Raw genomic sequence first — 24,337 nt, 5'->3', positions numbered from 1 at the left:
TCTCTCCTACCTGCCCTTGGCACTTTTTCTCATTCCATCATAATGGAGCAGAATTTCCAAGTAACATTTGTTTTCCATATGGAAGAGATCAAGGAAGATCTATTTTTAAAAGGTGCTCTGGAACAAGGGCAGCCTTTTCTGAGTCAATGGCTTTTGGGGTAGGAGATGGAACAGGAAGAAGGTAAACATCACTAAATATGCATAGGTATGTTCACAAGCCTCCCATAACTAGAGTTCCAGAAACCGATGGAAACCTCAGTGGCCTACGCTGCTGCTCTTTCATTCATGTTCAGCCACATCATCAGTCAACAAAAAGGCCTCATTTCATAGACAAAGGATTTACATTCTGTTAGACAACGGAACATTGGATGGTTCCAATTATGAGACTGTTGTCATCGTTTTTTACTACTGGATTCTATCAATTTTATGACTTAAGCCAAAATATAAAGGTGGGAAATGGCTGTTTTAAAATGTATTTTCATCATATACTACACAGATATTTCTTTTAAATATTTTCTTTTAAATCTGAAAACTCTTACCTTCCACCACAACCAAGAGTCTCCCCTACAGGTTCTAGAGGCAATACCCATACAGCTAACACAAATCTCTATTCCTTGAATTTACATGAACTTGGCTCTAAACCACATTTCATTTTTAATCCTTTTTCAAAATTATGAAATACAAAACAGAGCCTATAACAGAAACCCTGATGCAGAACCAGTGCCTTTCTGACCCCACTCCAGAGCAGCAATGGCAAATAAATCTCTAAACAGCAGTCACTTGTCACTCGTTTGTAACTTAATACAGCAACAAAGTAAAAAAAGGTATCTGTATGTACAGAGGCTTAAATATTCCAGTGGATATTTTTCAAGGTAAGCAGAGCTTTTAAATAGTAATTGTTTGATTGCTTTTGTAATAGAGTAGCAGCATAAGGAAGTGACTTCCATTTTCAGATGCAAGAAGGAAAAAAACCCAAGACAGTTTTAATCAAAAGAAGTCATGAAGAAATTAAAAGGTAAACTAAATATTTGTTAGTAGTAAGCCAGGTCCTATTTCCCCCACCACTCCATGGTTAGCTTTTACAATTATTACAATATTTTTGCTTAATTCAGTTCAGGCTTTTTTCTTTTTTTTTTCCTTCTGTTCATTGTCATGGGTTCGTCTAAGCAGTGGATCTCTAAATGCAAGATCAGAACTCCCTTTCAGTAACGAGTTGGAACACACTAGAAGTGAATGTCCAGCTATTGCCTCCCCTTTCCTTTTTCTCCATGTCTCTCCACTATCAGAACATCAGGGTCTGGATTTAACACAGAATCCTGCAATCAGATAGACAGGCCTTTCCCCATGAACCTCTCCCAAACCCTGGCTTCCAACAGAAAGAGCCTCACATACTGTCAGATGCCTCCCCGAGATCCCAGTCTACCAATTTCCACCCCTCTTTCTGAGAATCCAGAGAGAAGTTGCTTTTCTGCCTTTGCAGCTCAGACAGGTTTTCAGTGAGAAGGCAGATGGAAGGAAGGGGAACGTCTCCGCTTTGAAAGCCATCATTTAATCCAAATTCTAGTCATGCATCCTAGGGGAAGGAAGGACATGTGCACACATGTGCAAAGTGGTATGCCTAGTTTCCCACTTCCCATCTCACACTCCCCCCACCTTCAGTTAGACAGACACAAGATGTAGTCCATAAACAGAATTTTTCCACTCCATGATTTTTAAAATATGAAGGACAAGGGAATCAGCAGAAACTGATCAGGAGCAAGGTGTGAAAGATTCCCTAAAAGAAGAAAGTTGCAACTAAGCCAAAAACATGTTTCTAATCATCTCAAAATGGTTTGATACAAAGATCTGTTTATTACCCAACAATGTGACAGCGTATATACAAATACAGTGTGGAATGTGACATTTACAGGAAATTTAAGTACATCATGCACAGACACTATTGCAATGTTATTTTAATAGTTCCAGAATATTAAGCTGAATAAATATTCCTTGCTTCAAAAAATCATTTTTACTTTTACATAAAAATATATAATATTGCACTCTTTACAAGGCCAGCAGTTTTGCATATTGGTTTGTAACAAGTGGAATTCTACTTTATAAAAAAATAAGCCTTTGTGAGCAACACCCCAAAACAGGGAGCACAAAAGCACCCCAAAACCACAATGTTTGTCTTTTTCTCTTAAACAAAGCACATCACATTAACATGAGCCAGGAAGCTTTTCAGTCTGTATGTGGACCTTACATTAACATTTAGACAGAGAAAAATATGACTACAGCCATCCCATACAATGCTGCTACAATAATATGCAGTTTAAAACTCAATCCATACAGTGTGCAACCACTTGCTTAATTGAACCAACGATGAGCCTTTGTGTCTTGAACTATGAGAACATTTTTCTTAAGTTTTTCTAGTTTGAAAAGTTCTTCAACCAGGAAGTCTCAAGAATTTCTGAAGACTATCTGGAATTTTCAAAAGAAGCGTAAAGACTGTGTGTGTGTCACCTTCGTCATAACCTGACAATTTAATGTAAAGTGTTCTGAAAGCAGATGAGCCTTAAACATGAGAAGATACAGCAGTTTGAATGGCAATAGCAGGACATGCCAGTGATAAAAAAGCAAAGCAATTTAAAAGGAAAATGTAACTACATCAGACTTGCGTAGCATTCTTGCTTTACCATTCGCATGACTAGTAGGCACTCAGTCATGGTGCCAGATTTAGAGGTCTTCAAATCCATCAACTGAAATACTAATTTTTCATGTGGCCTAAGATGTCAAATTTGTTAAGCCGTTCATGACAGAGGCTTATTTTTTCCCCCTCATAAAATAGCACCCAGGAACACACAAGAGATTTGCACAGTGTATCTGTGTGAACCTTTCTGGATCATCTGATGCTTATGAACATTGATTATTCAAGCAGTTAGATTCAAACATTTTACAGTGTATTGAACCTCAATGACACTGGAACAGGAGCACATCTGTGCCTTCTTTAACACCTCTTTTTAGAGCTCTGGAAGATAAGCTGTGCATGTACATAATAGATGTTTTGCCACAGAACTGCGAGAGCCAACTATCACAAATAAAATTAGGGAATTCACACTGCACTGTGATCTAATCATTGTTTCACGATGCCATGAGGTGTCTATCCATCACTAAGACAAACATTTTATTGTTGTCTGTCGCAAAGACTATTCCACTAACAGAGAAGATGGCAAAAATTACAAATATAAAGATAGCAGAAATTTGATTTTTAGCATTATGATACCATAAGACGGTGCAAAAAGCACCTACTAAGTTCTTGCTTCTCAAAAAAAGCAATTTTAAATGGTTGTTGATTTTTAAGTTTTGGATTGCTTATCCCACAGCTAACCATATCACGCTCAACTAATCAGATATACATATGCTGACATTTGAATAGATATTTACAGAATTTGATGCTGCTGATATTTTACATACTAAGAGGGGGAATAAGCATAATAAATTTTTTTAAATACTTCTGCACAAGAAGTGATTTAAAAAAATACTGTTGGTGTTTTATATTGCAGCATTGAGCATTTCTTAGTCACTTTGCTGGCATTGGATAACATGACCAGAGCTTCCTGCTGACCTGGATATGCTTCAAGTTTGTGCATGCACATATGCAATCTTACAACCACCTTAGGCTGCTCTTTAAAAACAAACCCCACCTGTTCGGTCATTCTAGGGACATTCGAAGTACTTCAAAGTCCAGTTAAATAAGAGTTCCTATAACCTATTTGGATTAAAGTGCATCAGAGACGTGAGTTAGCAGCAGGCCCTGCCGTCACCCAGCTGCGTAGCTGCTGAGGAAGGAGTAGAACATGGGCAGCTTCAAGCGCTGCTGGTCCTTGCGGCACCAGGCAATGACATTCCCGTCACTGTTAGCCGTGAACAAGTGATGGCCATCACAGGAAAACGTAAGGCTGCAAAAGAAGGATTTATATTTATACCAAATGCGGCTATTCATAATGCTAGAAGACATTAAAAGCCCACGAGAGTTCAGCCAACAAAGATGAGCTGTCAGGGGAGGCCCAGTGCCTACGTTAACACAGCAGTATATGCTAAGTTCGCATATACCTGCTTACCCATTTGTGGGCTGAACTGTAGCTTTGGCCAGCACTTCAACATCCCCTGCAGTTTAACACTCATTTCTTTGCAGTGTCACAGGGCAAAGGGCAGGATTAGTAGCAAAATCCTACACTCTTCCCTTCTGTTTTTGAAAGGAAGGATTTTCTGCAACAGAGCTCTGTGCCCTCTGAACTTGCTTTGCTGACAAAGGCAGAAACTAAATCCATCAGATTTCACGACACAGCACAGGACTTTTGTTCAGATGGGCATTTCCTGAGCTGTAACAGGGCTAGTAAATCCCTTCACAGTCATGCCATGGGTAATGTTAGAGAGCATGAAGGTCAGCATCCATTTACTGTCACATTTAAGCAGGAAACTTTAAATTATTCAATAGCTACTAAATCGTTATCAAGAAGCTTTGTGAAATATGCCACTTAAAGGAGGTAACAAGGACAATAACTGCTATCAGACAATCTTTTTAATTTCTAAGATAAAATAGTAGTTTGGATTTTAAATGGTACTTTGCCAACAGTCAAAACAAAAATTTTCAGAGTAATTTGTTACTCTGCTAATATTAAGATAAAATTTTGGCATAACTCTAAGACCTTTGTGCAGACTACTGTACCACTGGGGATATCAAAGACTCAATCCTTTCACCACGTTCTGAAAATTTAGCACGAGAATTCTGCTCATCTAAGTCAAGGGGACTCAGAGGAAACTAACTACACAGGCACTCCAAAATGGTAGTTTCCAGGCTACTCTGAGTTTGACTCCTTCTCCAACATTTCCCTCTACCACCAGAAAAAACAGAAAAGGCAGTATTTTCATTTAATTATGAGGAAGAAACACTCTGTCTATTTGAGTCTGGCATAGTTAAGATTATTGAATTTTAACACAGATTCTGAGGAAAAATAATAAATTTAAAAATTAAAAAGAGGATAGCTATTGTTCAGTTTTGAAGGGAATCCTGCTAATTTCCATCTGCCAGCAGCAGAAGCTGGTTATTACTGTCATTACAAGTACAGTACATTTGTGCTCACTTTGCTTTCATGAATAATTAGTGGGTTTGCATTGCTCCTTTTAGACATGGGTGTTTACCTCCTTTTTTCCTGGTCAACACTCAAGACTATTTTGTTGTGGTTTTGTTTGTTGGTTTGGTTTTTTTTCCCCTAAAGAGAAAAATATAATTCATTGTATACTTAAGATCTTTTTACCTTACAATAGGTTTGGCTGACTTCGAAAATGTTATTTCTCGTACTGGCTTCAAATCCCACGTACTCCACAGTCTGAAAGAAAGAGCCATTTTTCTTCACACTTGCTTTTACAAATACTTCAGTGATAAACAATCTATTTAGCAACTGCTACGACTGGGAGCTGAGTAACAGCTTGTCCACCTTCTTTAAAGCCAAATACCAGCATGATGTTTGGCTACATGCTCTCAAACTGTGAGCCTAAGTGATAGAGCATTTTAATAAATAAACATTTCAAATGCTTACCTTACAACTCCATTTTCAAGGCCCCCTGCAATCACATTGACAGACACACCTTCAGGCTGGTTAGAGAAAGCAACAGAGCAAATACTTTCCCTGCAGTGCACGTGTCCAACAAGATCACCATTAACTGTCCAAAGTCTCAAATCACTGCCTCCTCCAACTGCAACAGAACATAGCATGGGAGTATTAAAAAAATAAATCTAGACCACAGTTAAGTCGATAATATTTAAATATTCCGTGGTAAAGAATTCAATTTCTTGAGACTTCATAAGGTTTAAATGACTGAGTGATGTCTGCAATTACTTCTCTCTCTCTGAGACAGGAAGCACGCAAACCTCCAAGTCACTGCAGTAATTTAGAAGCCATCACATCCTATTTCTGGAACATTTTACTTACAAAGCATTATGTGAATTTACTTTTAATGACCAGTTTTCATGCACTAATGGGGAAGGCACTAAGATGGAATTCATACTAGCTATCTAAGCAGTTGGTTCTCATACCTTAGCTTGCATTTTCAGCAAAATACTTAAAAAATAGCAAGCATAGTTCTCTTATCTGGTTATCTGGTGTTATTTGATTCTATTAATAAACTAACAACCCAATTACTGCTTTTGTCTTGAAAGGAATTGTCTTAAAAGGAAATGTAATGTCCCTTACAAATTAAAGAAGACAATGTTTTGCAGGACAAAAATTATTTTGTAAGCTATAGAAACGGACTTAAAAAATCTAAATATTAGTTTTCTGAACCTGCCAGAAAAATGTCCCCTTGTCCTTTAACACCCCTTGCCTGTGCTCTGTAATACATGATACATTCAGGTAACCCCTGAATAATTGTACCTTTGACAACAAATCTCTGTTAAAATGATAGCACCCAACGTCACAAAATTTGAGTCTCCCAGGCATCTTTGGAATTTAAAGTCTTTTTATAAAGAGACCAAGGTGTTGGTCTTCATATCCCTACATCAGATTTAAACACCTGCCTAATCACTTCTGGAGAAATTTGCACGTTACTATGCAAAAAAAAAGCAAAATGTTGTTCCTGTATGACTGAATGCATCCTCAGATGATTCATACACACTCAGTAACTAATTTAGTTATAAGTCTCATGATTTATTTGGTCTGCAAGTCAAAACAGCTTTCTTGACTGACAAATATACCTGAATCACAAACTGTTGCAATATCACCAGTGGTTTCACTAGCTGACACTGCAGTCACAGGACTCTTGTGTCCAGCCAGACTCTGGACATAGCACAGCCTGAAGAAAACAAAGGGAATGAGCCTAAATTTCAGAATCAAATGAAGAAAAGGTCTTTTGAGGAAAATATTAAAGAGTTACATTAATTTCACTCAACATTTTGCAATAGTTATGGTATTTTTTTATATTCACAATAAAATCTTAGCACTTTTTAATGAGAAAAAACAGTAAGGATTTGATTTCACAATAAGATATACACTGAACAAATTAAACTAACTTCAAAGGGAAAAAGTTACCTCAAGAGTGGGAAAACCTGTATTTATAAGAAAGCTGTGGGGAAGAGTTACATATATACTTGTACCTGTTCAAATCCCATATTATGCAGGTTCCATCTTTGCTGACACTTATCATTATACTGTATGGTTTGCACACAAACAAGCTTGTTATTTCTGCTGTGTGTCCATACAGATGGACTTGCGACTCCATTTCTATCTCTGAAGGCTGAAAAACAGCAAGATAACAAACTGTCATGAAATAGAAAATTCACGTCTCTTTTTCTAAAAAGGATAAGCCTAGTTTAAGTCTTGGATTTCAAAGAATGGTTCCCCACTGCTTTTAATAACATCATCATTTTGGCAACTATATTCATGCTTTATTATATTGACACATTATAAGGTGATAAGACACAGCTATCATTGATGCTCAACTTTTTGCTTCCAGTGCTTTAGCCTCAGCAAACATATTGATGTGATCCGATGAACTGGAATGAAAAACTATCTAGTTCTGTCTCAGTTACACAGCTTGAACTTGGCTGATTTGTTTTCTGCAGGACTGCTTTTTCCATACAACAGTGAAATGACAGTTCTCAATATTTTAGCATCTAGTGGAAGCATTTGGAAACATAAAAGGAAAACCCAGCTCAGAAGCTGTCACTCTGTACAGCAAATTACTAGAAATTCCTCAGCTTAGTGCCAAGTTCTTCAATGACACCAAGCTGGAAAAACATGCAGGAAGTCTAGTTTAAATACGGAAATTGCTAGGTAAAAATTAAAGCAGCAAAATTTAACACCAAACAACACACTGTATTCAAGTTATATAATTTGAAATTATTCAGACTTCCAGAAAACTGGCTAAGTTGAAGGAGCTGCTTAATCAGAATGCTAATGCTTTACTTAAAGACAACCTGCTGTACAGAGATTAGAATAATCTTTGTAAAGGAAGAGAACAGTTTTCTGCTTGTTTCCTCAACCATGTCAGAGCACATTATCTGCAGTTTTTATGCTGGTACAGGATGCCTACCTATAGCAGGTCTACAAAAAAACCTAGAAAGTTCTAACAGACAAGATAAAAGTATACATATGCTCAAGTCATGGGTTGTAGAAAATTTACATCTTTGCACAAAAAGGGACAATCTAATCTATGTAATATAGTAAAAGGCAATGCACAGTCTGACAACAGTAAGAACTGCTAGTTTGCTCTTTCTACTGAGCATCTCATCCATGTAAGACATTTATGAAAGTACCCAGGTGTCATTCTCAGAGACACCTCACATATAAAAATCCTTCTTTAACCCTTTCTTAGTTAAGAGAAAAAAATTACACCAAAGTTTTCTGCAACAGCAACCAAAAAGACTTGTGTTTTTTTAAGAACTGATTCCGATAACCTTTTTACTGTGGTCCTCCCACTTCCTTTGAAGTGTTTCTTCTTGATCTGCATTTTGACACTTGAACTGAGAGCAGCACCCAGCTTTAGCAGCTTCTCTACCATACTAATAGCAGTGGTTTATTGATTCTTATAGTGATAAGAATCAATATTGCAATGAGACAACCTGGAATTCTAACACCAACTGTATTATGTTATATTAAGTTCAGTAAGTCATGAAATAGGTATTTTTCATGCCTAAAACATTTTCCCCTTCTTACTTCCCCCGTTTTTAGGTGAGAACCCCTAAAATGGTAGCAAGATGTGGGAAAACACACATATACATATCTACCTTTAAACAGCAGCTCTTCCTGCCTACCTCAAGTAGGGAATTGAAATGATCACTTCCCAGTATTACCCAAACAGGTCCTTTAAGTGCACTCTCTGTTTGCAAGACACCTCTAACAATCAGCAAGTGAAGGCTGAAATAATGTGTACAACCAGACACCTGTGGCTGAGGGGCTCATGCAGATGTGACTTATTGTCAGCATAGATCACAGTATCAAAGCAGTACTTCATGGGGTTTTCACCATCATAAGGCAAGGATAAACAGAGCACCTGAAGCACAACATGGAGCCATTTTTAAATTCTCATAGTATGCCTTTGAGTGCCCATACACAATTAACAACATTAATATCTACTTCATGCCCATGCACTGCATTTATACAAATGTGAAACAGGGCAAAATATTCATGTTTCAAGCACTGCATTACCAACTGTTCACTTTATCACTGATCAGCTGACAAGATGGATACAGAGGAGATGTCAGGAAGCACATTTGCATTCCCTGCAGCCCTGATTTGGGTAACTGACTCAACAACAGGAGCTACAAAATTGACACAATGTCCCTCTGCCTGGGGCACGTAAAACTGTCAGTGCTGAGAAATTCAGCAAAGATGGTCTCAAAGAACATCATCTGCACAGATGAAAAAAAATCACTTTTTTCTAGGAAACAGAAGGAACTCAAGAACCATAACCCCACTTAACTAGAGTTTCTTTTCAGCTTTGTAGAAGGCAAGTATATTTAATTTCTATTAAAAAAAAAACAACTGGAATCCAAGTCTCAGTACAGGTTTTACAAGTTCACTATTCTGGGGAGCAGTTAAGGTACCTAACTTATGATCCAACTAAAGCTTGCAGGCTTGAAGCTCTACTTCATTTTCTATACTCAAGGTGCTGCTGAGCTTTTGGAAGTATGAGTGGCAGATCACCAGAAACTGGAAGAAAGCCAAGGGGAAAATTTTAAAAATCACTGTGTTTAGGTTCTTCCTAGCCTAAGCATCTGCTGTTTGCCACTGCTGAAAACAGAAAACTGGGTAGGCATAGCAGATCATTCCAAGGTTCTCTCTAGCTCATGCTAATGTAGGGATTCAAGAGCATCAAGGAGTACAACACCAAATATGTTTGCCAATACCTGTATCAAACTACATCTAGGAAATCAGTTTAGTTCAGTTGCTGCTATGGGTAATAATGTAGACACACCTAAAATGAGCTGTTAGGAAAGTTGCCTATTCTTTGTTAAAACTATGAAGTTACTGCTAAAGAAAGTATAGAAGATTCAGATGGAAGCTTCAAAACTCAGTCAGAATCAGATTTTAAATTTGGAGTTCTATTTATGCTTTCTATTTTTTCTATTTATACCACATTTATTAGCAAAGAGTATCAAGGGACTTTCTACTACTCTCAGTATTTTCCACTAACAGATTAAGTAATCCAAGTTACTTTCTCCCTTCCCTACTTGCAACATTTCCCCTTGGAGAATATGACAAAGTGAAGAGGTTTGGTGGTTAATGTATACTGTCTGAGAATTCATCCTGGCTCTCTGTAGTTTAAGTGCCTTCTGCACTTAAACTATTGTTTACTTTGGGGAATTGCATTCCACAGCCTCAGTTAAAGCACTGAAAGGCTCTGTCTCCTTCACAGAAGGAGTTAATCCTTAATACAGGGAGCTTCACTATGCCAGAGAGCTTCAGTTCCAAGCCCTGCCCTGAGCACAGTCAGAGCACTACATGCTGTGCACTCAGGCAATGAGGGCTGACTAAAGGCTAGCTGTATGTAAACAGCAGCTTAAGAAAAACATGCAAACAAACATGCTGAGATGTCAGAGGAGCCTTCAAAAATAAATACTAAAAACTCATGTGATTCTTTTAGCACTTATCCAGAATATGGCTTTTTCTTATTTTTCCTGTTTAAAAAAAAAAAGACTGTAATACTGAATGCTCTAAATCCTTTATTTTAAGTTCTATCCAATGTAACTTACCGTATTGCTGGTGAATCTGTTCATATATGCTGTGATGACACCAGATTTACTACCTGTGAACAGCTGACAACTGTCTGGCACCCAAGCACAACTTGTTACCTTGAAAAGACAAAACAAAACCAGGAAAAAATTAGAACAGAAAAACTATTCTAACTGCTGCTTTCATTATGCCACAGCATTTGGTCAAACTGATTCTTTATTAGTTGTCCTATGAAAAACCATGTAAAACACCCAAACTAAAGAAATACAAGAGATAAAATATAACTGCTCTAGGTTGTATTTGTTACTATGTCAGAAACAGAATAAGGAGGGAGTTTTATGTAGCCCGGAATTGACAGCTAAAGAGCAGTGAACTAGTACAGACTTAACATCACCCACCAAAATCTTTTTGGCAGGATCTTACCGGTCACTGGATTGTGCAGCTTTCCCTAACTGCCTTTCAGACAATCTTTTTTTCAAATAGATCCTAAACTATAGTTGAATTTTTCTTCTAATCTATATTTTTCTGTATTGATTTTTCTTGACAGAACTTAAGCTTTTTTAATTTCAGAGCAATATTCTATAGGAAGGAAAAGCCATCAAATTAATTCAAAAGGAACCTTTATCTAGCACAGGAAAACAACAAGGAGCAAGATACAACAGTGAAGCCATGAGGAACACATTTCAAAGGAAATCAAAAAGATTAAAAGGAGTTATGATTGGATGCTCATCTCCAAAAAAAGCAAGAATACACCGCTGCCAAGTCAAGCCATCACTTAAACTACCAATATTAAATTGAAGAGCAAGAGACTGATTTTGTTTTACCTGATGGAGCTGTGAGCTCTGTATAAAATTCACTGGAGGTTCACTTTGTTTGCTTTTCAGTCGTAAGATGTTATCGGAGTATCCCCAGCTCAGGATCGCTGACCACTGAATGTCCGTGCTGTGCATGCTCCTCACCCCTGAAGGAAGGCACATAGGATTTTGTCACATGCACAGCAAGATTCAATCACTTTAATAGTCAACAACAAAAGTCTCAGCTTCATGTTTTATCACAAGCTAAAATATAACCCCCCCAAAGTTTCAAAATAAGGTATTGTCTGTAGCGTTATTATAAACAAACAGTTTTCAGAGACCAAATCAACATTCCATCGTCTCCAAAGACAATTTGTGATCTGGACAACACTTTTTTGAAGAAGAGTTGCATCTTTTGATGATTTTGACAACAGGAAAAAGAGATAGACAATACTTCCCACCTAGAGAAATGAGTGCTTGTAACTTCAAGCAGAGTGTTAGTTGCTTTTACAGATTCCACTGTGATTTATTTTTAGAAGGTCTGCACTAGTATATGCCACCAGGAAAACAAAAGATTGTAGAACTTGTTTGTACATTCTCAATAAGAATCCCTCCAAGAAGTTTAACTGAAAGCAGAAGATTCTTCTCCGCTGCTTTTTTGCTGTTAACGTTTCTCATTATCTGCCTCTAAATTCCATTTATTAAGTTTTCTTTTCTGTTGCCACATGAGATTTTTCATCTCTTCTTCAGTTCTTGGACCCAATCTGCTGGCAAGTTCTAAAGTTACATTCTCATGCTTCAGTCACTTCAATGAAAAATATGAACTCCATTACAGAATGCCTCTATTGAAAATTTTAAGTAAAATCCATCCTCCAGTAAAAATGCCACACAATGTGGAAGCTGTTAATGGAGTTACAATTTAATCTCTGGCAAAAGCAACTAAACTTGAGAAGTTTGCTGAAGAACAATAATAGCATTAGATTTAAGTTTTTTTATGGCTCATTTCACATATATTGTGCATATAGAGATTAAGCACAGATTCATACCTTGCTCCTTGCTATATACCATCAAAAGGCAAAACTTGCTGGACAAACCACAGATAGCTTTAGTTGGTAAAGCTTGGAGAGAGCCAAACCTTTCTCCATGTGGTTGGCTAAAGCAGACAACAGGATCTGGAGCACTTGGGGAGCCAACGTATTCTCCCCACTTCAAGCCTTTTATCCATGGTAATGGACTCTAAAAAACAAGCACAGATAAGGTTCAAATTATAGAATTTTCAGAAAAACATAATTTCATTAGTAATGGAGAATGACTAATGTCAGTTTCCTGTAAGCAATCACATGGTAAGGACAGCTGAAGTCTTTAGTACCATCAGTTAAACTGTTAATTTTAAGGTAGTTCTATTCCTTCTTTAAAGGTATAGGCAGCAAGCTTCTCGTTCAGGTAGTTTAGTGAAAAATACAGATCTCTACATCCAAGGATGCAGTTTTTGACTGAACTTCAGGTAAAACAAGTGTCTGAAGTGAAGAAAGTCCAACTGTCCTACAGGCAGTGAAGAAGCTGAGGATGGAAGAAAGCACACTATGTGTTTGCCTGCAATAGATCTGCACAGATTCCACAATTCATCACTGAAAGTATAAAACTGGTTAACTGAAATGCTGTCCAACACCTATTTGCCAAAGCCAAGGTAAACTCAGATCTTAGTTTACACAAAAAAACCACAAATGCATGAAAGTAATTTTCACTATCACTTACTAATTTTGTGTATTTTCTTTACAGTACAATATAGGAAGTAGCACTTTTAGGAAGACAATTCTAAACCAAAGGTGCAGGGTACAACAATTGCAGCACACAGATATTAATTAAACCATCTTGCAATTGAAAATTACATACTGGATAAATGATTTCTTTAGTGTGTTCTCTGGTTTCTCTGAAAGCAAACTGCACTAGCAATCCCATGGCAGCAGGAAGTTCTCCTTCCATGATAAGCCTGGATCCAGGTCTACTAACATGTGCTGCATGAAACAGCTGGCGAGGTGTTTGCCCGTATGTTTTTATCATTGTTTCAAGGGCTCTTCTCTGAACAGGATCTTCAACAGCAGAAACATCCATCCCAAAATAGGTCTAGAGGCAAAAAAGAAAGGGGAGGGGCAAGAATAAGCTTGTCAGGTTTGTCTTTGGGAAAGATTTTGCAACACACACACAAACTCTGAGGCAGACTATTCAGTTGTTTGCTTAAGGTGTGGATCAGAAGCCATCCCACAAGGACTGTGCTGACTAAAGAGCCACAGAGAGCAGTAACCTTGTCACCTCCTCTTTACTGGAATAAACACCACTTTAAGGATTATCACGTGAACTGCTCCTACATATGTGCTATGACTAATTTCTGTCCAAGAGGTTTTCTTTGAGACTTTTACCAATCTATGCAAAACTGGAAGGGTTGCTGATGATAAAAGAATTGGAAAGAGTTGGAAAAGTTTATTTTCTTTACCTCTTTTTAATGAGCATATTAAAACTCTCTTTTGGGGTAGGGAAAAAGAAAGAAACCTCATACTTCAAGAGAGTGGAAATTATTTCCTTCTATTTGTCTTTTTCATGCTTCTTCAATTGTGCACCACACACTTTTCCTCAGACACACCAAAGGCCTTGACTTTTCACGTTAAAAAATTATTAACATGCAAACTTAATATTTGAAGCTCAAGTTACTAAATCAATACTGCAGCACAAAAAAGAATAAAAGAAAGGGAAATATTTGGATGGCTACTTGAAAAAGCCATCACTGCCATTTTATTAGCTTTTCTATCCATAAAACAAACACTAAAAAATATGAAACATTTGAATGCACTTAAAACCAGGGCTTCCTGCTGAGCAAACCTTGTGATACTAAGGATTGAAGCTAAAGAACACAATTCAAGATATCCATATGGCAATTAAGCTGTAAAACTCTGGAATTCTTTACATTAAATGAAGACTTATTTGAAATCAAATTTACTGTAGAGAAAAGTACTCATTAGAGGGACAGAACACAGGATGTGTATGAAGGAAAACACCATGAGCTCAGGACACACAGAACTATTTTAATCCTATCAAAAACTGCAGCAGCACCTGCCTAAATTAAAAGCTTTTGAATTAGGTAGAAGCAGATACATACAGTTACAACAGACTGCTGTAAGGCATTGCAAACAACTATCCACAAGGTCTAAACCCCAGACCTGATCATCCCCCCACAGCTAGCTCAAGGCAAGAAAGAGGAACAAAAATTCACTAAGTCTCACAATACCCCCTGGGATCTTATAGTTCAACATTGAAATAGTTAAAGCCTTTTCTTATTCGTCAACACTTCATGAGCAAGGGATCTTGTTTCATGCTTGATGTTTTTCAAGTAAGTAAAATCAAACTCTCCCCCATTAAGTTACCAAGGACAATGAACAAACACACTGTTTAACAAATACTTACTGCAGGATGAAAGACATTAATAGCCTGAACAGAGGCCTTGCCTTTTTGCTTATAACCAAACACCAAGTCAATCCAATGACAGATTGTCTGGGAAACATGATCAGACTCCAAAGCCTGACGATGAATCAAGATGAACAGACGAGGATCATTACGGGCCCAGGGTGGAAGATTGACATGGTTAACTCTGTCACCATTTTGACGCACTCCAAAATCAAAACCTAGAAACAGTAGAGTGAATATTCCAACATTTTAGTTGACAATAACTCCAAAAATGTCTACAGGGTTCTACAAAACTCAACGGTTATGCACAGTGATTAACAATCAACAAAGCAGCATCACTAACAAGTCCCTCCAAAACACATTCAGCTGTACATACTCATTCAAATGGGAAAATGAGAAAACTGCAAACTCCTTTGCCCTGCTGACAAAATTAGGGAAAAACTTAGCTTAACTCCTATGTAATAGCTTTTTTACCATATCCCACAAATTCGTGCCAGATTTTTCCCATACATCTACTACTCAGCATATTCAGCCAAGGGATATAAATGTTCTCAGTTTCAACCCATAAGTTCAATCATACAACTCTTTTGGGTATATAGCTCTGTTGTCCTCTTAGTATACCTTCTCTGTTAACTAGAAAGTCGGGAAGGTAGAAAAATTCTGGTATAAGCTCCTTTACGTCAGTCATTGATTCATACGAAGAGAGGCGCCAGGTTGTATTGGTAGAGTGAAAAGTTCTGTCTGGGATGTCAAAACTTTGATCTGTAAAGAAATCCAAACTCAATTGTTACATTGATGATGGACACTAACAGTTGCACATCTGCAACTTCATGTAGTTAACTGCTCTCTAGTTAGCTGAGAACATTTAGAATTCTCTTATCTCAATTGCTATGTGTTACACATGGACTGCAAGTCAAACAGAGGTCAGCTTTTTATGCTCCAGAAACTAAAGTACAAATATCAGATGACCAGCTTTATGGTCTAGCTTGATAATTTCAAGAATGGATCTACTGTTAAAGCATACCAGATTTAATTTAACCAGGTTCAGCTATCTGGAATTGGAAAACCTACGCTAAATAGGGTAACATACAGCATTCCCGGGTTATTGGAACAAGGCCCAGATGTAAAAGGCAAGGACAAGCAAATGCAACCTTACCTTGATAAGCTAAAAACATTTTAGTAAAAGGTGGCAGCCTAACTAGGAAATGAAGTACAGTTCCACTGTTAGAATAATGAGATCCATAGTGATATGGTTGCACAGGGGGCATTGGATCATCCTCTCGTGCTCCTTTACGGTACTCTTCTTCTAAATACTAGAAAAATAGGAGAGAGTAAAGAAAAAAAAATCAAAAATCTCCTTAGATGCATTCCAACAACAAAAATAAGAGCTTGCCTAAATTCTTTAGGAATAAACTCTCAAACTTTTCAGAAACATGCATTCAAAAGTGATCTGGAATCAAATACACTTTTAAATGTCTAAAGACACACAATCACTTTTACAATCCAGTTAGGTATAGAAGTCTTTAGCCAATTTAAACGACCTATTTTCCATGATTTATTACTCTTGCTTTTCTCCACTCCCCCATCTTGTTTTCTAACAAAGCAGAGTCATGGAAAAAACAGTATTTGCAAACAGTACAGTAGACCATGGTGACACAGACAAGTTTGAAAGTCCAGCTGCAGATGCTTTAATTCTCCAGTATGGTGGTGTTTCCTACAGCCTTTAAAACATTTTGAAGGGGAAAAAAAAATTAAAAAGCTCCATTATCATAGTAGGGCATGTTAAAATAACAGAGTACTTGAGAGAAAACAGACTTTCTGTTATCAAAAAGAACAAATAGCTACAAATTCCACCGAAGTAATGTCAACTAAACAGCAGTAAATGGTCTTCCTGATCTTTAGGGAATCTTATGATCTTTAATGTATGCACATTCCCATATATGGTGGAACCCATTTAAATTCCTCAACAGTACCACATGGATGGGCTAAATTGATTTGTGATTTCAGGTATAGGAAAAAACACAAGTTCCAAACATGTTATAAAACAGTTCCTAGAAAATGTGTCCTGGAAAATATACTGGAAATAAGAGTTCTGTAGCCATGAAATACTGTATTTGTGGTTTCTTCTTCACCAGTAAAAATATGTTATAAAAACTAAAGCCACTATGTCATTTATACTGGGGAAAAAGGCAAGAAGAAAAAACTATCCAAATTACCTTGTAAGTATCCACATAACGATCCTCTTTTTCTTTAGACTGCACAGCTATTGGTTTGACCAGATTTCTGCAACAAAAGCAGTACTGATGTGTTGTAATTTTTATTACAAATTGATTCACATCATTAAGAATAACACCTTTAATATAATGAAAAGGACAAGGAAAACTTAAGACTTTTCAAAAAAATTCAGAAAATAAAAAAAACAAGTTTCTGTTAGTGCTAAAGGCAAACTCAGATCTACAGCACAGTAACACGCAAGCAATTGCCAAGCTCCTCAGTCAAATCAGAGGCATCCTATAAAGGTAAAGACTTAGTACACACAAATGTTAAATGACCGTAACAGAAATTTATTGGGGTGGGACAATTCACTCAAATCCATTCAAGTGAAGACTTATCTTGTAACTGGCCGAGTAATTTATGATATTATTTCCTTTTCTATTTAATTGTTTCTAATTGGCCTGGAAGTCTGTAATCACATGAATTTAAACATACAGCTTCTATATAATTCTGTGAATTATCCATAGCCTATTAAGTCAGTGTAGGTCCAACACATTGCATTTGAATCTACACACCTGTTTTATTCCAATATCCCAGGCAAAGCAGCCACTTACTGTAAAAGCTCAATTAGAGATGAGGCTTGTCCCTGTATAGCTCCATTTGTGTGTGTGTGCAGTTTAGTACAATAAAGCTAAAAAGCTATATAGGATGATCAGTTGAACTATATGGAAAAAAAAGTTTAAAGCATTTCATATTACCTATATACCGAAGGATCATTTAGGTCCAGCGTTTCATTGGTGTAGTCAGAAAGTATAAAAGGAAATACTGGATATTGCATGAGATCATTGAAGGAACGACCGGCATGTTTGTTTAAATGAGTCAGATATTCAAAGTTAGTAATCTGTCCTGTGCACCACAGGTGGGTCAAAGCAGTAATGTTTCCATATTCCAAAAGGTTAGGCAAATTGTTAGTCAAGATGTTGTGGTACACATCATCACGGACCTAGAAGAAAACACCATAGATTTAGTCATACAATTTAAAAGTTTAAAACTACCAAGAGTAAGTTTCTCTCATTTTGTATATTTCCAGATATCTGCTGTAATAGAATGTCTAGTACCACTAAGATTTTTTAATGTCTTAAGATATTGGATATGTGTTTTACAACATGCCTATGATCATCCAGAAGCCCAGCTGAGCCAAGTTCTTTCGAAGGTATTAGGCAGAATTTAATTAGTCCATGCTAACAGGTCTCCTTAAAAACCTAATGCCTGAATATACACGTTATAAAGACACAGCAAAATGATTTATGGTGTATTACTCTGCATTGGTGCCACAGTACCTTTGTATTATCAAAAGCCAAGAGCAAAGTTCTGCCATTGGTTAGAAAGATTTCCACAGCATTGTCTCTTAACTGCCACCAGCGCTTATGAACTTCCTTGATTTCCTCATAGGTCCAAGAAAACGATGCTGGTTCTGTTTCTCCATGAAAACTCTGTAGAATTTGCAATTTAGAAAGTAATTTTAAACAGTGGATTTTCCAGACAAGAAACCCTTCAATGCAGCCAGTTTATAACAATACAGCATATCATAAGGCAAAACTTAATTTTAATGCTATGTCTTAATATGATGTGAATTTCTTTAGCTGCTTTCCCCATCCTCCACTCTCCTCAAGGCAGTGGGTAGAACATGACACATGCTCCTCAGCTGCTCCAGTTCCTTACCCAGCACTAGCAAGCAATGCCACCTTTTCCATGGCTCTTAAGCTAAAAATATTGGACAGCCAGTCAGAGCAAGCAAAGCTTTGTTGTGAATCCCAGCTCTGACAGCCCTGTGAAGGACAGAGCAGCTGCTAGCATCTTAAACCACAGGAACTGCCTGTTCAGTACATGCAAGGAAGAGCTCTATAAAAGCAGTTTAAAGCTTTCAGTAATACAATCCGTATCTTGATTACTTTTACGTGTCTGTTGGATGTATGAACAATTTACATATTCAAGTCTTTGTACATCAGAAGGATTAGGTCAGCTCCCTTTTCTTTCATGAAACAATCCTCTTGTACAAGAAAAGGAAGGAGCTAGAACATATATAATGTAAAATTCAAGAATGAGATGCTGTGGAGCACAATTCATACACCTGTGACTTTCTGCACTTCATAGTGCCCCAGCTTCCACTGAGGCATGTTCTCAGGTGTAGACCAAAGCAAACTCTGTGCACTTTGCTGATAAACTCAAAGCAATGGACTGCAAGGTGCAGAAGCCTCTCACATCACCCGTTCCTCATTCCCTCCCAGAATCAGGCCCACATCTTTGTTTTCTTCTATCACCAAAAATTCCATAGCCAGGGTCAACAGAAGCAACACAAACCAAACTAATTAGTTTGGCTAGCTTTATCCAGAGATCTCTAGTACTACCGCCACTGAATTTGTTGGAGAAGCAAGCTACTCACAGCCACAGTTTGGTAAAATTAAAGCTGGACAATATGTTCTAACACTTACCGAATTTTCAATTGTGTCTGAAGCATTATCTTCAACAAAATACATGCCACATTTTCCTACAGCAAAAATAGTTATGAAAAGGTACATGATATTGCACAATGCATCTTTGGGTTTTATAAACAGTATTCAGGAGTTAATAATGCTAAGAATAGCACCAGGGGCAAGACAGTACTTCACAGAAATACATTTATCATCCCACATCTTTTAGCAAGTGGTCTTAAAACTTACTGGCAGTTCAAACAGCATTCATGAAAACAGTAGAGAAGAAAGGCAAAATTTATATATCAAAGTATGTAATCCACAGAGTCAGGCAACAACTCATTTACTTCTAAAAAATTAGCCAGGTTTATATATACAGCAGACTCTAACAACCAAAATATATTTATCAAGACTGAAAAATCTACTTACCTAGCAATAGTTCACCAGCAGTCTCTCTAGAAGGTGCTACACTTACACATCTTCGATTAACTCTGAAATATTTCGAAGTGGAAATGCTTATGGATTAGGGAAACGCCTGTCCTGTCCTTATGGATTTATGTACCTTTCAGGAGACCTAAAACCAACCTAAACCAAACACCCTCCAAGGTTACAACTGAAGAAAAACTGTCCAACAACATGACTAATGGTTCATATCCCAAAGAGGGAAAGAAAATAGAACCTCAACTTTTTAGATGTGCTTATGAGTGTATTTGCACTTATTTCTTTCCATGTTCTCTGCAGTTATTTTAGGCTGCATTAGTGCCTGTAACAGGTGGAAAATTTACACAACTGCGGAGTTGAGTAATGCAGTGATAAAAGCAGAGGACTGAAAGACAATTTGCTTTTGAACTCTGATGGAAAGACCCACCAGATCTTAGATATCTAGGACAGGCAGTGCTACTAAGTGAAAATAAGAGATCTCACCAGGTTATCCCACAAGTCCTATCCACAGCACACCAGATGGTATTTGGTAGCTCTAGTCTTTTACTTTTGAGTAAAGCAAAATGCCTACTATTTTTGACACCAGTCTCCTTTCCCACTTGATTTTTTAAAAAATGTTTTTAAGACAAAAAAATTGTTTTTAGACAACTGTTTAATTTGATTAGGAAGACAGGAAAGGGAAGCAAGTGTTATCCAACATTTACCTTATATGTTCACTTGCAGCTTTGTCCTTTACAGTAGAGGAGTGAGAAGAATGTGTTTTGTCCTCAAATAAATAAGACAATGGAGTTTTTATCACACCTATAAAGATATCACAAATAGTAAGGTAGTAACAGTCATTACAATTCAGACATTATGCTACATTCAGCATTGAAGATGTTTTAATTACCTTCCTGTTTTTGCCTGTCTGGGAGAAGGTATTTGTTTGGAATAGTTAGGTAGCACCTCTGCAAGCGGCGCCTCTCTCTGTTTGGGCCCTCTGTTGGATCCAGTTGCCAAGAAGTTGGGTAATAGACTGGGTCATACCAGAGTGCTCTGATAAAAAAAATATATGTTAGGAGTATGGCAGCTGAGGCAGTATATACGCTTATTAATTCAGTTCTTTAACTAGTAGAAAGACAAGTTGCAGAGAAGTACGCTGGGGAATTTTTTCTGAAAAAATATTAAAAGACTGAATTCTGTAGTTTATTTCCATGACCTATTCCACCAAATGACTTTTCACGAGCTGCTACTCTAAGACTGTTCTTGAAGTTACTCAGTCTAATGAAAACAGCAATACAATGCATCGAACACTATTTTGAAAACTCTGCTGCTGCAAACATGACATAATACTAGTTCTGCAGTGGTGAAAATACCATAGATTGATTTCTTATTAACATTAACATCCTCTGTTTTACACTATTTAGTGAACAGAGTACATAGATACTAATGTGAGTAACATTACCCCAAAAATACTTTTTCTACTCCATCTATGTTGTGCAAAATATGAAAACTTCAGGACATCCTTCATTGTATTAGGCACAGCAAAATGTTTATGATGAAAAAAAAATGTCTAAATGGGATGGAAATACTACTTGGCTACTGACCCTAAAAGATAGGGTAAAAAAAAAAAATCTAATCAAGTCTTTCACAAGTGTAACTATCAGATGGTTAGCAAGAGGAATTCTTATTTTAATATCTCCGTTTCGTATCCCTCTAATTAGAGCAAGAAGCACGTGTCAGGCATCAAGTCTCTCTCACTTTTTCACTGAGATGAGAGAACTCACCGATCATGGGTAAGCTGCTGAACAAGTTCCTGCCAATGTCTGCTGGCACTTAGCTCTGCCTTATACATCCCCCTGATATGCTGGATTACTTTCTTCCTCTCCATTCCTTGTGACAGCGACACAGCTTGTGTGATGTCTCCAGCTATTTTAGAAATGTCTTTAGATTTTGTATCTAGACGCTGAAAGAGACTGAGGAGAGGAGCTGTGTTTTAAAATGCCAAATAAACACACTGAAAAAGGAAAGACACCAAAACGCCTCATAAAATACAATCAGTTTAGCAGTAGGTATGTAGAGTTCCAGTTACAGCAAAAGTGGAGCAACTTAGCCTACATAATGAGATTCATGAGTACCTTCTGCTTCTTAGTCATCAAAAAACCTATTACTTTTGGCCAAAGACAAGACAAGCCAGTCAGAAGATCAATGGCTATGCATTAACGTGCTTGACTAATTCATGTATACTCGTTACAATAAAAATCTGGAGTATGGACACTAATTTACTACTGATTAAATCTCCTAAGTCATTCAACATAAGAAAGTCTTAACACTTGTCTGCCATGGACATGACTAATCTGCCCTTTACAGCTACTGCACTTGCCTACTTAAAAGCACATTGTGTGTGCATCTCAAATCTGATTTTTATGGCAAAGCCTGAAATTGAAATTAATGGAAAACTCAAACTACCACAATGTACTGAAATTTACAATTACGCCAAGGAGCAGTAGTCTACATAGTTCACAAAAATACTCAAATTGTACATTGAATACAATATTTCATTTGTTGAAAATCAGGGTTAGTTGCAGGAACATTTAATTGCACAGACCACAGCAACAGGAGAGGTGATTGGACAGATGCAACAGTCATAAAATTAAGGGTGAAATGCCAAACGTGCAAAAAGCAATTCACTATTGAGGTTCACACAATGACATTTATTATGCAACCTACCAAAATGCATATGCCTATAATATAACAGTGTACTTAAAATCCTGAAAACTAGTGATGGTGTTAATTTGTAAAAAACCCCATCCATAATAACCACACAGGCAACTTCGCAATGGGAACTGCTGAACAGGGAACATTTCTTTAAGTTCTCACAGCCCCTCTAAGGCACTTGCCTCTGCCGATTATTAGCCATCGTCTTCTCCCAAGCAGCTTTGTTTACACCTTCTTCCATCTCATATTTCTTCTGATCCTGAATGGAAGTTTTACACATTACTTTCTTTTCCAGATAGATGAAAATAAGGAAGGGGAGGCTACAGGATATACCAGTTTTAAAAAGGAAGAGGGACAAAATTGTTAAACTGAGATCTCCACAGCATTTTAAACCAGCAAGGCTTCATTTCAGTTACTGTCATTTTTATTATATTTATATGTAATTATTCTCTTTGCAAGAAATTGAAAATTATTTTCTTGAAAATAAGATACTAGTAGTTTATTATGAACTCCCATCTTCCTCTGGATTAAATATGTTTAAGTGAGAAGCTTGTGAGCTTGCTGTGAAGAGCTGAGCGTATGTGACAGAAATATTGAGAACCCAAAGAGATTCCCAAAAGCATAAGCCATGTGCCAAAGAACACCACAATCTGCAGTTAAACCCTGACCCCATGTAAAACAATTGTCTCAAATACACCCAGTTTTTAAAGCAAAGTTTTTATTCACAAACCTCTTTCAAAGCTTTTATTAAATCTGGCTTTGGTCGTGGGCTCAGGGGAATGCATTTATAGCCACAACTCCTCAATGTATTCATTAAGTCTCTTGCTGCTCTTTGTTGTTCTTTGGTCATTCCATCACCGTGATTGTGCATTAACTCATACAAATAGAGCACTAATTTAGGCCCATGCTAGAAGATGAAAAGAAGGAAAGAGGAGAATACAAATGTATGGTCACACTCATTTCCACAACACTGAGCAATATTTCCCTCTCCACTTTTATACCCTTTTCTAGTCAGACTGTGCAGATTTCTTCTAATTATTCTCTAATTTAAAGAAAAAGACAGCTTTAATGGTTAAACGTAAACTTATATAAAATTAGAAAAGCATGCTGAATTTTATCCTCACATGATAAACTCTGCCCCAGCATCTTGTGACTTGTCAAACGGCTTGCAAGAAAATGGAGTCCCCCAGTACTCATCTCCTGAAGCCTTATTTATACTTCAGGAAATATGTGCCAGAGACTTCTAATTTTGCCTGCCAAGAATACTACCTCATTTGATTAATGAAATTAGAGCTGACAGATAATGGAGTTAAGCAGACATAAGCCATAAATACACTTAAAATTACACTCCCACACAGAAGTCACTGCTAGTATATCAGCTCTTTTCTACCTGATAAAACTCATTTATTTTAATAACGTATACATGATCAGAAATATATACTATATATTTCTATATAATATATATATTATATAATCTAATCCAATAAATACTTTCTCTCCCTAGTATACAGCAACTCAAACTGTGGCACGTCTTTTACTTCATTCTTGCAAT

At 37.1% G+C, this 24,337-nt stretch overlaps 1 protein-coding gene across 1 annotated transcript in view; it reads right to left on the bottom strand.

The window, feature by feature from the left end:
• Nucleotides 1-1,831: 1,831 nt before the first annotated feature.
• LYST (lysosomal trafficking regulator) overlaps nt 1,832-24,337 on the bottom strand; it is a 77,342-nt gene continuing 54,836 nt past the window's right edge. The window contains exons 32-53 of the mRNA XM_058835394.1: nt 23,516-23,692; nt 22,968-23,044; nt 21,855-22,043; nt 20,978-21,123; nt 20,793-20,889; nt 20,077-20,138; nt 19,669-19,724; nt 18,517-18,669; nt 17,935-18,179; nt 17,179-17,245; nt 16,119-16,275; nt 15,584-15,724; nt 14,963-15,180; nt 13,400-13,630; nt 12,553-12,742; nt 11,537-11,673; nt 10,733-10,831; nt 7,133-7,272; nt 6,734-6,831; nt 5,580-5,736; nt 5,298-5,369; nt 1,832-3,938 (exon numbers count right to left, since the gene is read on the bottom strand). Coding sequence (XP_058691377.1) covers nt 3,800-3,938; nt 5,298-5,369; nt 5,580-5,736; nt 6,734-6,831; nt 7,133-7,272; nt 10,733-10,831; nt 11,537-11,673; nt 12,553-12,742; nt 13,400-13,630; nt 14,963-15,180; nt 15,584-15,724; nt 16,119-16,275; nt 17,179-17,245; nt 17,935-18,179; nt 18,517-18,669; nt 19,669-19,724; nt 20,077-20,138; nt 20,793-20,889; nt 20,978-21,123; nt 21,855-22,043; nt 22,968-23,044; nt 23,516-23,692 — 3,048 coding nt within the window. The 3' untranslated portion in view covers nt 1,832-3,799. The remainder of the gene's footprint in view (nt 3,939-5,297; nt 5,370-5,579; nt 5,737-6,733; nt 6,832-7,132; nt 7,273-10,732; nt 10,832-11,536; nt 11,674-12,552; nt 12,743-13,399; nt 13,631-14,962; nt 15,181-15,583; nt 15,725-16,118; nt 16,276-17,178; nt 17,246-17,934; nt 18,180-18,516; nt 18,670-19,668; nt 19,725-20,076; nt 20,139-20,792; nt 20,890-20,977; nt 21,124-21,854; nt 22,044-22,967; nt 23,045-23,515; nt 23,693-24,337) is intronic.

Source organism: Poecile atricapillus, chromosome 3 (assembly GCF_030490865.1).
Source record: "Poecile atricapillus isolate bPoeAtr1 chromosome 3, bPoeAtr1.hap1, whole genome shotgun sequence".
NCBI lineage: Eukaryota > Metazoa > Chordata > Aves > Passeriformes > Paridae > Poecile > Poecile atricapillus.
The sequence above is the reverse complement of the archived record's forward strand: the minus strand, read 5'-3'. Positions and strand labels throughout refer to the sequence as shown.